This window comes from Malaclemys terrapin, chromosome 3, assembly GCF_027887155.1.
Source record: "Malaclemys terrapin pileata isolate rMalTer1 chromosome 3, rMalTer1.hap1, whole genome shotgun sequence".
NCBI classification, from domain to species: Eukaryota; Metazoa; Chordata; order Testudines; family Emydidae; genus Malaclemys; species Malaclemys terrapin.
This window is the reverse complement of record NC_071507.1, coordinates 147,786,025-147,798,648: the sequence shown is the minus strand read 5'-3', so window position 1 is coordinate 147,798,648 and position 12,624 is coordinate 147,786,025. Positions and strand designations below refer to the sequence as shown.

The window sequence follows — 12,624 nt, the reverse complement described above, 5'->3', positions numbered from 1 at the left end:
GCTTGGAGGAAGAATTTAATAAGAAAAATGTGAATAATTGGGAATTATTAAAGAAAGACCTTACTAAATGCACAAAAGTCACAACTGAAGAAGAATGCTGTACTGGTAAAAACAAACAAACAAACAAAAAAAACCCACACACACAAACTGGTTTAGAAGGGAAATTTAAAAAAATTAAAATGGAAAGAACAAATGGAAGAAAGGGGAAGTTAATAGTAATTAATATAAATTAATATAAATCAGTAGTTAGGAGTTGTAGAAAACTGATAGGGGATACCAAGGGACACAAGAAGAAATCTATGGCCAGAAGAGTTAAGAACAATAAGGAGTTTTTTAAAATATATTAGGAATAAAAAGAATCCTGACAATGGTATTAGTCCATTGCTAGACGGAAATGGTAGAATCAATAATAATGCAGGAAAGGCAGAGTTGCTCAATAAATATTTATGTTCTGTATTTGGGGATGAGACTGCAAACATCTGTTTTATCATATGGTGGTGATAGCACTCTTTCCTTTCCACTTGTCTCTGGAGAATGTGAAACAGAAACTACTAAATTTAGCCATTTTTAAATCAGTAGGTCCCGGTAATTTGCATCCAGGAAGTTTGGATGAGCTGGCTGAGGAACTCACTGGACCATTAATGTTGATTTTCAATAAGTCATGGAACACTGGGTTTCAGGAGACTGAAAGCTAATGTTGGGCCAATTTTAAAAAAGAACAAACAGGATGACCTGGGTGATTATAGGCCTGTCAGCCTGACACTGATCCTGAGCAAGATAATGGAGCAGCTGATACAGGACTCAATTAGTAATGAACTAAAGGAGGCTAATATAATTAAAGCAAATCAACATGGGTTTATAGAAAATAGATCCTGTCAAACTAACTTAATATCTTTTTTTATGAGATTTGAAGTTTAATTGATAGAGGTAATAGCATTGACATCATATACTTAGACTTCTCTAAGATGTTTGACTTGGTGCCACACATTTTGATTAAATAGTGTAATATAAAATTAACAAGACACACATTAAATTAATTAAAAATGGGCTGATAGGACTCAAAATGTAATTGTAAAAGGGAATCATCATCAAGCATGTGTGTTTCCAGTGGGATATCTCAGGAATCAGTTCTTGGTCCTACACTATTTAACATCTTTAACAATAACCTGGAAGAAAATATAAAATCGTTGCTGACAAAGGTTGCAGTTGACTTGAAAATTGGGGGAATTGTCAATAATGAATAGGACAGGTCACTGATTCAGAGCGATCTGGAATGCTTGGTAAATTGGGAGCAAGCAAACAACATGTTGTAATATGACTAAATATAAATATATACATCTGGGAACAAAGAATATAGGCCATACTTACAAGATGGGGGACTCCATCTTCGGAAGCAGTGACACTGAAAAAGATTTGGGGGTCATGGTAGATAATCTGATGAACCTGAGCACCCAGTGTGACGCAGTGGCCAAAAGAGCTAATGTGATCCTGAGATGCATAAGCAGGGGGAGCAGAGAGGTTATTTTACTTCCTTATTTGGCACTGGCGTGACCACTGCTGGACTCCTGTGTGATCTGAAATTCAAAAAAGTGTCCTATAAAAAGTGGAAACTAGGTTATATTACACAGGTTGAAGATAAACAAATAAACTATATAGGGACAAAATTAGAAAGGCCAAGGCACAAAACGAGATTAAACTAACTAGAGACATAAAGGGTAACAAGAAAACAATCTACAACTACATTAGAAACAAGAGGTGAATGGAAGGACAGGGTAGGCCCATTACTCAAGGAGGAGGGGGAAAACAACAGAAAATGTGGAAATGGCACACGTGCTAAATGACCTTTTTGTTTCAGTTTTCACCAAAAAGGTTAGTAGCAACTGGACATCTAACATAGTGAATGCTAGTGAGAAAAAGAGGTAGAATCAGAGGCTAAAACAGAGAAAGAACAAGTTAAAAAGTACTTAGACAAGGTATGTGTACTCAAGTCACCAGGGCCTGATGAACTACATCCTAGAATACTCAAGGGACCTGACTGAGGAGATATCTGAGCCATTAGCAATCATCTTTGAAAAGTCATGGAAGATTGGAGAGATTCCAGAGGACTGGAAAACAGCAAATATAGTGCCAATCTATAAAAAGGGAAATAAGGAAAACCTAGGGAACTACAGACCAGTCAGCTTAACTTCAGTACCCGGAAAGAAAACAGAGCAAATGGAGCAAATAATTAAGCAATCAATTTGTGAACACCTAGAAGATAATAAGGTGATAAGTAACAGTCAGCACTGATTTGTCAAGAACAGATCATGTCAAACCAACCTAATAGCTTTCTTTGACAGGGTAACAAGCGTTGTGGATGGGGTGACGTGATAGATGTTGTATATCTTGACTTTAGTAAGGCTTTTGATACTGTCTCGCATGGCCTTCTCATAAACAAACTAGGGAAATATAAGCTAGTATAAGGAGGGTGCATAACTGGTTGGAAAACCCTTCCCAGAGCATAGTTATCACTGGTTCACAGTCAAGCTGGAAGGGCATATTTTGTGGGACCCAACAGGGATTAGTTCTGAGTCTAGTTCTGTTTAATTTCTTCATCAATGATTTAGATAACGGCACAGAGAATACACTTATAAAGTTTGCGGATGACACCAGGCTGGGAGGGGTTGAAAAGTGCTTCAGAGGATAGGATTAAAATTCAAAATGATTTGCACGAACTGGAGTAATGATCTGAAGTAAATAGGATGAAATTCAATATGGACAAATGCAAAGTACTCCACTTAGGAATGCACAATCAGTTGCACATATATAAAATGGGAATGAATGCCTAGGAAGGAGTACTGCAGAAAGAAATCTGGGGGGTTATTGTGGATCACAAGCTAAATATGAGCTCACAGTGTAACACTGTTACATCCCAGCATGATGTTTGCTTTTTTTGTATTAGCAGGAGAGTTGTAAGCAAGACACGAGAAGTAATTCTTCCGCTCCACTCCACACTGATTAGACCTCAACTGGAGTATTGTGTCCAATTCTGTGCGCCACATTTCAGAAAAGATGTGGACAAATTGGAGAAAGTCCACAGAACAGCAACAAAAATGATTAGAGGTCTAGAAAACGTGATCTCTGAGGGAAGATTGAAAAAATTTGGTTTGTTTAGTCTGGAAAAGAGAAGACTGCGAGGGGACATTATAACAGTTTTCAAGTACATAAAAGATTGTTACAAGAAGGAGGGAGGTAAATTGCACCAAGGGTGGTTTAGGTTGGACATTAGGAAAAACGTCCTAACTGTCCTGGTGGTTAAGCACTAGAATAAATTGCCCAGGGAGATTCCACAATCTCTATCATTGGAGATTTTTAAGAACAGGTTAGAAAAACACCTATCTTTGGTGGGTAACTTGCGGCCCACACCACTTCCCACAGTTCCCATTGGCTGGAAACAGCGAACCGCAGCCACTGGGAGCTGCAGACAGCCGTGCCTGTGGACGGTCAATGTAAACAAACTGTCTCGCAGCCCGCCAGCAGATTACACCGACAGGCTGCGTGAGGCCCACAGGTTGCCCACCACTGGTCTAGATAATACTTAGTCCTGCCATGAGTGCAGAGGACTAGACTAGATGACCTCCTGAAGTCCCTTCCAGATCCACAATTCTATTATTCTAGTTCCAGTGTCCACAATTCAAAAATAATGTTCATAAATTGAAGAGGGTTTCAGAGAAAAGCCAGGAGAATGAGTAAAGGAATAGAAAACCAGCCTTATAGTAATAGATTCAAGGAGCTCTATGTGTTTAACTTAACAAAGAGAAGGCTAAGGGGTGACTTAATTACAGTCTACCAGTACCTACATGGGGAACCAATATTTAATAATGGACTCTTACTAGCAGAGAAAGGTATAACGTGATCTCATGTCTGGAAGTTGAAGCTAGAAAAAAATCATACTGGAAATAAGTTGTAAATTTTTAATGTCGAGTCATTAATCATTGGAGCAATTTACCAAGGGTTGTGGTAGATTCTCCATCACTGATAATTTTTAAATCAAGACTGGATGTTTTTCTAAAAGATATGCTCTAGGACAAGGGGGCCAACCTGTGGCTCTGGAGCCACGTGCGGCTCTTCAGAAGTTAATATGCAGCTCCTTGTAGAGGCACTGACTCCAGGGCTGGAGCTACAGGTGCCAACTTTCCAATGTACTGGGGGGTGCTCACTGTTCAACCCCTGCCCCCACTCCAACCCTTCCCACCCTCTCCCTCCCCAAAGCCTCCTACAGGCCACTAAACAGCTGAACAGGAGGTATGGGGAGGGGGAGGAGCTGATCAGCAGGGCTGCCAGTGAGCAGGAGGCCCTGGGAACTGGGGGAGCTAATGAGGGGCTGCTGACATATTACCGTGGCTCTTTGGCAATGTACATTGGTAAATTCCGGCTCTTTCTCAGGCTCAGGTTGGCCACCCCTGCTCTAGGAATTATTTTGGAGAAGTTCCATAGCCTGTGCTATATGGGAAGTCAGACTAGATGATCACAATGATCCCTTATGGCCTTAGAATCTATGAAACAGTGCAACTCCCTTCCAGGAGCAGCTACATGGGGCAGGAGCTACCTCCATCTATGGGAAGGGCTAAACCCCCTGGGAGAGAGGAAGGATTCTTTGGCATTACACTTTGAGAGTCTCCTCCAACTACATCATTGCTTGTTCTTGTAGCGGGGATGAAATAATTGCTAGCAGAAAAGTACATAGAGGATCCTATAGGAGATGCCAAGGATGGGTGAGGCTGTAAGAAAAGGATGCAGTCCTGCTCCAGACCCACTGAAGGACCCTAGAATTGGATTCTATGCAAGAGTCTAGGTTACAGTTTGATCAGCTAAATTAAACTAAACCTTGCACCTACATAAAGAAAGAGGTAGAGTTGAGGTTGGGTTTAGCTAGCATAGGTTAGTTAAACCCTACCTAAACTTGACCACTTTTCCTAGTCAAGACAAATCCCCGGGGATCTGATAGCGCCAAAGTAACATAATAGAATTGAGGCAAGTTGGCATGAAAGTTTCCTTGTTTCAGATCCCATCACTCCTATGACAGGAGAGAGTGCCTAAAGAAGATTGTGTAATTTGTTTTCCCGCCAGCACCAGAACACTCAGACTTGCAGTGTTTCCAAAGGCTAACACCATATCTTCCAGTACTGAACAAACTTTGATAAGGTAATGGTTAGGATACAGTTCACACAAGCATCCAAAAAAAAAGCAAACATCTACTGAGAGCTTATGCAAACTATCCAAACCTTCTGAATCTGTAAAACTGGGCTGGAATAGGCACTCTCCTTCCTGAGGCCTGCAACCTCTCCACTTCTCAGGGAAAAGCCCCAAGGACAGGCTCTGCAATTGATTTGACACTTCAAGGGCCATTCATAGGTGGGAGCTAGAAGCTGAGACCCAACCTCCCAAAGAGTTTTCTGTTTCAGAACTTAAGAGGGAAAAAAAAAAAATCTATTCACACTGGATTCCAAGGGCAGGGAAGTTGGGGTTGGGGGACACGGAATGAATCCCAACTAGCCCCATCCCTGTTCGATCCCTGGGGTAGGGCACGGCCCAGCTCCTGGCGCAGACTCCGGGTACTCTGTGGGGGAGTTGAGGCAGAGGCAGCTAGGAGGCCCTGCCCAAGAGCCAGTGCAGAGCCAAGACTAAGTCCTTGGTTACACTCAGGTCTTCCCAGCGCTGCCACAGCAGCGCTGTGAAGCGCGAGGGTAGTTGTGCCCCCAGCGCTGTAAGTACTCCACCTCTCCGAGGCCTTGGCTACACTGGCAATTCACAGTACTGCACTTGCTGCGCTCAGGGGTGTGAAAAAACACCCCCTCCCCGAGTGCAGCGCTGTAAAGCACCAGTGTAATTAGCGCCTGCAGCGCTGCACGCTCGCTCGCAGCGCTGCAAGCTATTCCCCTCAGAGAGGTGGAGTACTTCCAGGGCTGCGAGAAAGCTCTCGCAGCGCTCGCGGTGCGATTACACTCGCGCTTCACAATGCTGCCGCGGCAGCGCTGTGAATCCATGAGTGTAGCCAAGGCCCGAGGGGAATAGCGTGCAGCACTGCAGGCTCTGATTACACTGGCACTTTACGGCGCTGTACTCGCTGCGCTGGGGGGGGGGGGGGCGTTTTCACGCCCCTAAGAGCAGCAAGTTGCAGCGCTGTACAGCACCAGTGTAGCCAAGGACTAAGACTCGGGCGCCCTTAGCTCCCGGCCAGGCAGCTTCCCCCAGGCCACGCCGCCGGCTGATCGGCTTTTCGGCTGGTGGCCGGGGTGCGTGGACTGCTGCGAACGCGCGGGCCTGTCATCCGGTGGGAGAGGCCTGCGGCGGGACCACAGGCCTGGGCGAAGTTGCGGCTCCGAGAGGCGAGGGTCAGGCCTGAGGCGTGTGCCACGGAGCTGGGCCGCAAGCGCCACGGAGCCGGTGGTGGCGGAGCTGCACCCCGCGAAGGAACTTCCGAGGCCTAGCCGAGCCTCCCTAACTACCATGGCGGAGTGTGCCCAGGAGCCTCCGGAAAAGCTTCCGCCTCGCTCTGGGGCCGTGAGCAGTTAGTTCCGCCCCAGTAACAGACATATGGCAATCGCGGGCTGACCCTGGGTGCGTCACGTGACCCTCTTTTATCGTTCCCATGATGCTATGGGCGGGAGAAGGCTTTTCGGCCACCGTAGCGTTGGTTGCTATGGTGCTGTAACGGGCCTGCAGAATGTCGCTGTCCGCGCTGCCGCTGTCTCCCGCCCGGGTGTTCGCGGAGCTTTTAGCCCCGCCGCTCGGGGGTCGCGGGCGGGAGAACGAGCCGGTGCCGGGGCTCCTCGGCGGCCGCGGAACCCCAGTGCCGCCAGGGCGGGAGGTTCACGTGAGCGGCAGCGCGGAGCTGTGCGCGGCCCCGGACCGGGCGCGGGTCTCCATCCGGCTGGGGAGCAGGAAGGGGGAGGCCGGGGAGGCGCGGAGCAGCGTGAGCCGGCGGCTGGAGTACATCGCGCAGAGCGCCCGGCAGCGCGGGGTGCAGGTGAGAGCGGGCCGGAGACACCCCGCCCCCTACGGGAGCCCCCAGCTGTAAACTCCAACACCCTCCCCGCCGCGCTCCCCGCCTTAACGCTCAGCCCCTCGGGGTGCCCAGCCCTAAACCCCACCGTCATCCCCCCTCGGGAGTGCCCAGCCTTAAACCCGCCACTGGCTCTAATCCTTCTCCACCCCAAGTCCTAAACCCCCCTGAGCGCCCATGACCAGCACCTACGGTTGCCAACTTTGTAATTCAAAAAACCCAATACCCTTGTTCCACCCCTTCTCCGAGGCCTCGCCTCCCGCTCGCCCCATCCCCCCTTCCTCTGTCATTCGCTCTCCCCCAGCCTCATTCACCTTCACCCGGCTAGGATATGAGGTTGGGCTGCTGGAGAGAGAGGGCTGTGGCTGGGGGTGTGGGCTCTGGGGTGGGGGATGAGGGGTTCAGGGTGCAAGAGGGGGCTCTGGGTTGAGGCTGAGGGGTTCGGAGTGCAGGAGCAGGTTCAGGGCAGGGGGTTGGGGTGTGGGAGGGGGTGCAGGCTCAGGGTATGGGCTCTGAGGTGGGGCTCAAGATGAGGGATGTGGGATGCAGGAGGGGGTTCAGGGCTGGAGCAGGGGGTGGGGAACAGGAGGGGGTTTGGGGTGTGGGCTCTGTCTGGGGCTTACCTCAGGTGACTCCTGGAAGCAACTGGCATGTCCAGCTCTGAGGTGGAGGGGTAAAGCTGTGGACAGCTCTGTGTGCTGTCCGCAGATACTGCCCCCAATGGGCGCTCGGGGTGGGGGCAGTGCATGGAGCCCCAGTAGCCACCCCTGCGCCTAGGAGCCGGACACGCTGGCCGCTTCCAGGAGCCGTGTGGAGCCAGGGCAGGCAGAGAGCCAGCCTTAGCCCTGCTGTGCCACTGACTGGACTTTTAGTGGCCCAGTCAGCAGTGCTGAACGGAGCCGCCAGGGTCCCTTTTTGACCGGGCATTCCAGTCGAAAACTGGATGCCTGGCAACCCTACCTAAACCCCAACACCCTCCCCACCCCAGCACCTGCTCACTTGCCCCGAGCACCCAGCTGATATCAGTGGTTGTATTCTCTTTCCATTGACTTCATGTTCCTTTAATAAACTCTTTACGAAAACAACAGCAATGACAAGAAGCAGAGTTGGTGAGGGATTGCAAACGGTGCAGTGATTGGAGTATGTGTTACTGAACTGGAGGAGACCTATACGTGCATTAAATGCCAAAATTGAGCTATAAACCAGAGATTTTTCTGTATTCTATCCAACAAGGGATCACTGATTTTATTGTCTCGTTGTTCATTACAGTTAGATGTAACAAAATATCCTAAGAGCCTCCTGAGGTGCAGCACTGTGGGTTCCATCAACATTTCACTGGCATTGTTGATGTGGGGGGCATTGGGTAAGACATGTCTTAAATTCTCAAACAAAAACTAAGCCAGCACTTTGCTGCATTTAAAACATTTTATTTTTTAATCTTTACATCCATTTCTTCAAAGCTTTTTATTTTTGGCATTTTATTTCAAAATCAATAAGTAACACAAACTTACCACAAATTGGAAGCGTGTATATAGGGGGTAATAGATGTGAAGGATAATTTTGTTAGTTTTAAAATCTGACGGCTCTTTAATTTATACCTCCTTTTTCTGGCTAGGACTTAGAAATCTCCTGTGAAGGAGCTTCCTTGCACAGTGGGCACTGCTTTGTGGAAGATTTAGAAGGAAACTTGCCTTTAAATTCAGCTCACAAACTTATCATGAAAATTTGCACATCCATGTCTAAGTTTTACTTGCCCACACTCATTTTCATGGTAAAAAGAACAGGAGTACTTGTGGCACCTTAGAGACTAACCAATTTATTAGAGCATAAGCTTTCGTGGACTACAACCCACTTCTTCAGATGCATACAGAGTGGAATAAATATTGAGGAGATATATATACACACATACAGAGAGCATAAACAGGTGGGAGTTGTCTTACCAACTCTGAGAGGCCAATTAAGTAAGAGGAAAAAAACTTTTGAAGTGATAATCAAGATAGCCCAGTACAGACAGGTTGATAAGAAGTGTGAGAATACTTACAAGGGGAGATAGATTCAATGTTTGTAATGGCTCAGCCATTCCCAGTCCTTACTCAATCCTTTGTTGATTGTGTCTAGTTTGCATATCAATTCCAGCTCAGCAGTCTCTCGTTGGAGTCTGTTTTTGAAGTTTTTCTGTTGTAATATAGCCACCCGCAGGTCTGTCATTGAATGACCAGACAGGTTAAAGTGTTCTCCCACTGGTTTTTGAGTATTATGATTCCTGATGTCAGATTTGTGTCCATTAATTCTTTTGCGTAGAGACTGTCCGGTTTGGCCAATGTACATGGCAGAGGGGCATTGCTGGCACATGATGGCATATATCACGTTGGTAGATGTGCAGGTGAACGAGCCCCTGATGGTATGGCTGATGTGATTAGGTCCTATGATGATGTCACTTGAATAGATATGTGGACAGAGTTGGCATCGGGCTTTGTTACAAGGATAGGTTCCTGGGTCAGTGGTTTTGTTCAGTGATGTGTGGTTGCTGGTGAGTATTTGCTTTAGGTTGGGGGGTTGTCTGTAAGCGAGGACAGGTCTGTCTCCCAAGATCTGTGAGAGTAAAGGATCATCTTTCAGGATAGGTTGTAGATCTCTGATGATGCGCTGGAGAGGTTTTAGTTGGGGGCTGAAGGTGACAGCTAGTGGTGTTCTGTTATTTTCTTTGTTGGGCCTGTCTTGTAGGAGGTGATTTCTGGGTACTCGTCTGGCTCTGTCAATCTGTTTTTTCACTTCAGCAGGTGGGTATTGTAGTTTTAAAAATGCTTGATAGAGATCTTGTAGGTGCTTGTCTCTATCTGAGGGATTGGAGCAAATGCGGTTATATCTTAGAGCTTGGCTGTAGACAATGGATCGTGTGGTGTGTCCTGGACGGAAGCTGGAGGCATGTAGGTAAGTGTAGCGGTCCGTAGGTTTCCGGTATAGGGTGGTATTTATGTGACCATCGCTTATTAGCACAGTAGTGTCCAGGAAATGGACCGCTTGTGTGGATTGATCTAGGCTGAGGTTGTCTCTTCATCATCTGGACCCATGGAAAAGAAGCTCTTGAGGAATTTCACCATGATTTCAATAATTTCCATCCCAACATCAACCTCAGCCTAGATCAATAGAGATCTTGTAGGTGCTTGTCTCTATCAAGCATTCTTAAAACTACAATACTCTCACAGATCTTGGGAGACAGACCTGTCCTCGCTTACAGACAACCCCCCAACCTAAAGCAAATACTCACCAGCAACCACACATCACTGAACAAAACCACTGACCCAGGAACCTATCCTTGTAACAAAGCCCGATGCCAACTCTGTCCACATATCTATTCAATCAGGAATCATAATACTCAAAAACCAGTGGGAGAACACTTTAACCTGTCTGGTCATTCAATGACAGACCTGCGGGTGGCTATATTACAACAGAAAAACTTCAAAAACAGACTCCAACGAGAGACTGCTGAGCTGGAATTGATATGCAAACTAGACACAATCAACAAAGGATTGAGTAAGGACTGGGAATGGCTGAGCCATTACAAACATTGAATCTATCTCCCCTTGTAAGTATTCTCACACTTCTTATCAACCTGTCTGTACTGGGCTATCTTGATTATCACTTCAAAAGTTTTTTTCCTCTTACTTAATTGGCCTCTCAGAGTTGGTAAGACAACTCCCACCTGTTTATGCTCTCTGTATGTGTGTATATATATCTCCTCAATATTTATTCCACTCTGTATGCATCTGAAGAAGTGGGTTGTAGTCCACGAAAGCTTATGCTCTAATAAATTGGTTAGTCTCTAAGGTGCCACAAGTACTCCTGTTCTCTTTGCGGATACAGACTAACACGGCTGCTACTCTGAAACCTGTCATTTTCATGGTGTGGGTAATATTTTGCAAGGCTGCCTTAAGGATCTTTATCTAAGCCAATCCTGTCTCAATATCTGTGCTTTTCTTTCTCTCCTGTGAAGTAGTTGCTGCTTTCCTTACTAAGTAGGAGGATTATTCAGCCTTCCTTTATGTTCACCTCATTGTCATTGTGCACTAATAGATATTCTGCTGCAGAGTGTGCTAGCTATACTCTCTGTTGCTAATATGTTAAGCGTGGCACTAACACTTTGCTTGCTGGCCCCTCTGTCCAGTCTGCAGCACTCATTTGTTCCCTTGCAGTAACAGAGCATGGCACACCCTTCTCTCTTCTTCCCTCATCCCTGCCTATGGTTCTGACCCACTCAGAAAACAAATGGGTTAAAACAGGGAGTTATACCTCCAAATTCTTTCAGAGAGGAGGCAGCACCGTGGTTAAAATTTTACAGGGGAATGATGATTGTGCTTTCTTTACAGGGAAAGTGAACTGGTTGTGGGAGTTGTACCTCTCTAGTGCAGACAGACCAGGGATCTTCCATCACAGGCTAGGACACATTAATCTGATACTTTTCTCATTGATATTTATGTTGGCAAAAATATATCCAGAAGCAAAAAAATGAGAGGCTGCCACTAAATCAGTTATATAAATTCCCCAAAGAAGAACTCGCGTTACCCCTAGATTGCTGGAAGGAATCTAGCCCAACTTATGTATATCAAGTTGGTTATCAGTCAGTTTTCTAGTGGCGAGAGATCCATGTCATAATCACAACTCGTTGCTATTCTCATCTGAGAAACCAAAGACTGAAAGTGAATGAAGCTGAATTGTCTTCCTGCCCCTAGAAGCTGGCTCTTCAAATCCGGAATGAGGTAGATAGTGACAGAGGAAGCTTGTGCCGCTGCCTGTACTATTCAGTACTTTTTATATGGATAAGTAGAAGATTGTAGGTTTCCAGCATTCAGCTGCCTGTGGCTTGTGTGTGTGAATATAGTGCTCACATTTGGAAAAAAAAAAAAAAAAAAACTTCACACTTATTCACTCCAGCAAGATATTTCTAATCCTATTAAGATATATGCAGCTGGCACATGATTCATACAGACAGGACCGAGTCTATCCTGTTAGACTCCAGTTTGTCCATAGTTCTGTTTTTCTTGCTACTTGTATTAAAATCCATCTGGGGAATCTCCCAGCATCGACCCTTCCTATACGCTGCTCATACAGAATGAATAGTCTTACCCCAAAATATTCAGTGAGTTACAACAGCTGTCAATGGTTCCTTACTGAGAGAGTTTTTCTATGGAAAGTGCTCTTTACTGCCAAACTTTTGTGGGTTAACTATTAATCCAAGTAAGCTGCTTCAGGAGGTTACAGCCACACTGGTGAGCTTTTCAAATATGGATGGCATTTTTTAGTAAGTACAGGGCTGGGCCAGGAGGAAGCTTTGAAGTCACAGTTGCACAAACCCAGTTTCAAAATCAGTATTTTATACACTATTTGGGAGGTGTCTGCAGCTTTAGCTCCAAAAGAATAATCTGAAAGCAAACAACTTTATCCAAGGGTTTATAGCATTTCAGGCAATTACACCATTATGAAATCTGCTGAATGAAATCCAGTGGATGAATGTGTGGTGCAGTTTGGTTTTTTCGTTCACACATTCTTTATTATTGGGAAGCCCTTGACTCCTGGTTTTA

General features: G+C 45.9%; 1 protein-coding gene across 2 annotated transcripts in view; it reads left to right on the top strand.

The window, feature by feature from the left end:
* Nucleotides 1-6,655: 6,655 nt before the first annotated feature.
* Nucleotides 6,656-12,624, top strand: part of IRAK1BP1 (interleukin 1 receptor associated kinase 1 binding protein 1) — a 32,120-nt gene continuing 26,151 nt past the window's right edge. For both annotated transcript variants that reach the window (XM_054023882.1, XM_054023881.1), the window contains exon 1: nucleotides 6,656-7,009. In XM_054023882.1, the coding sequence (XP_053879857.1) occupies nucleotides 6,707-7,009 (303 nt within the window). In that variant the 5' untranslated portion in view covers nucleotides 6,656-6,706. The remainder of the gene's footprint in view (nucleotides 7,010-12,624) is intronic.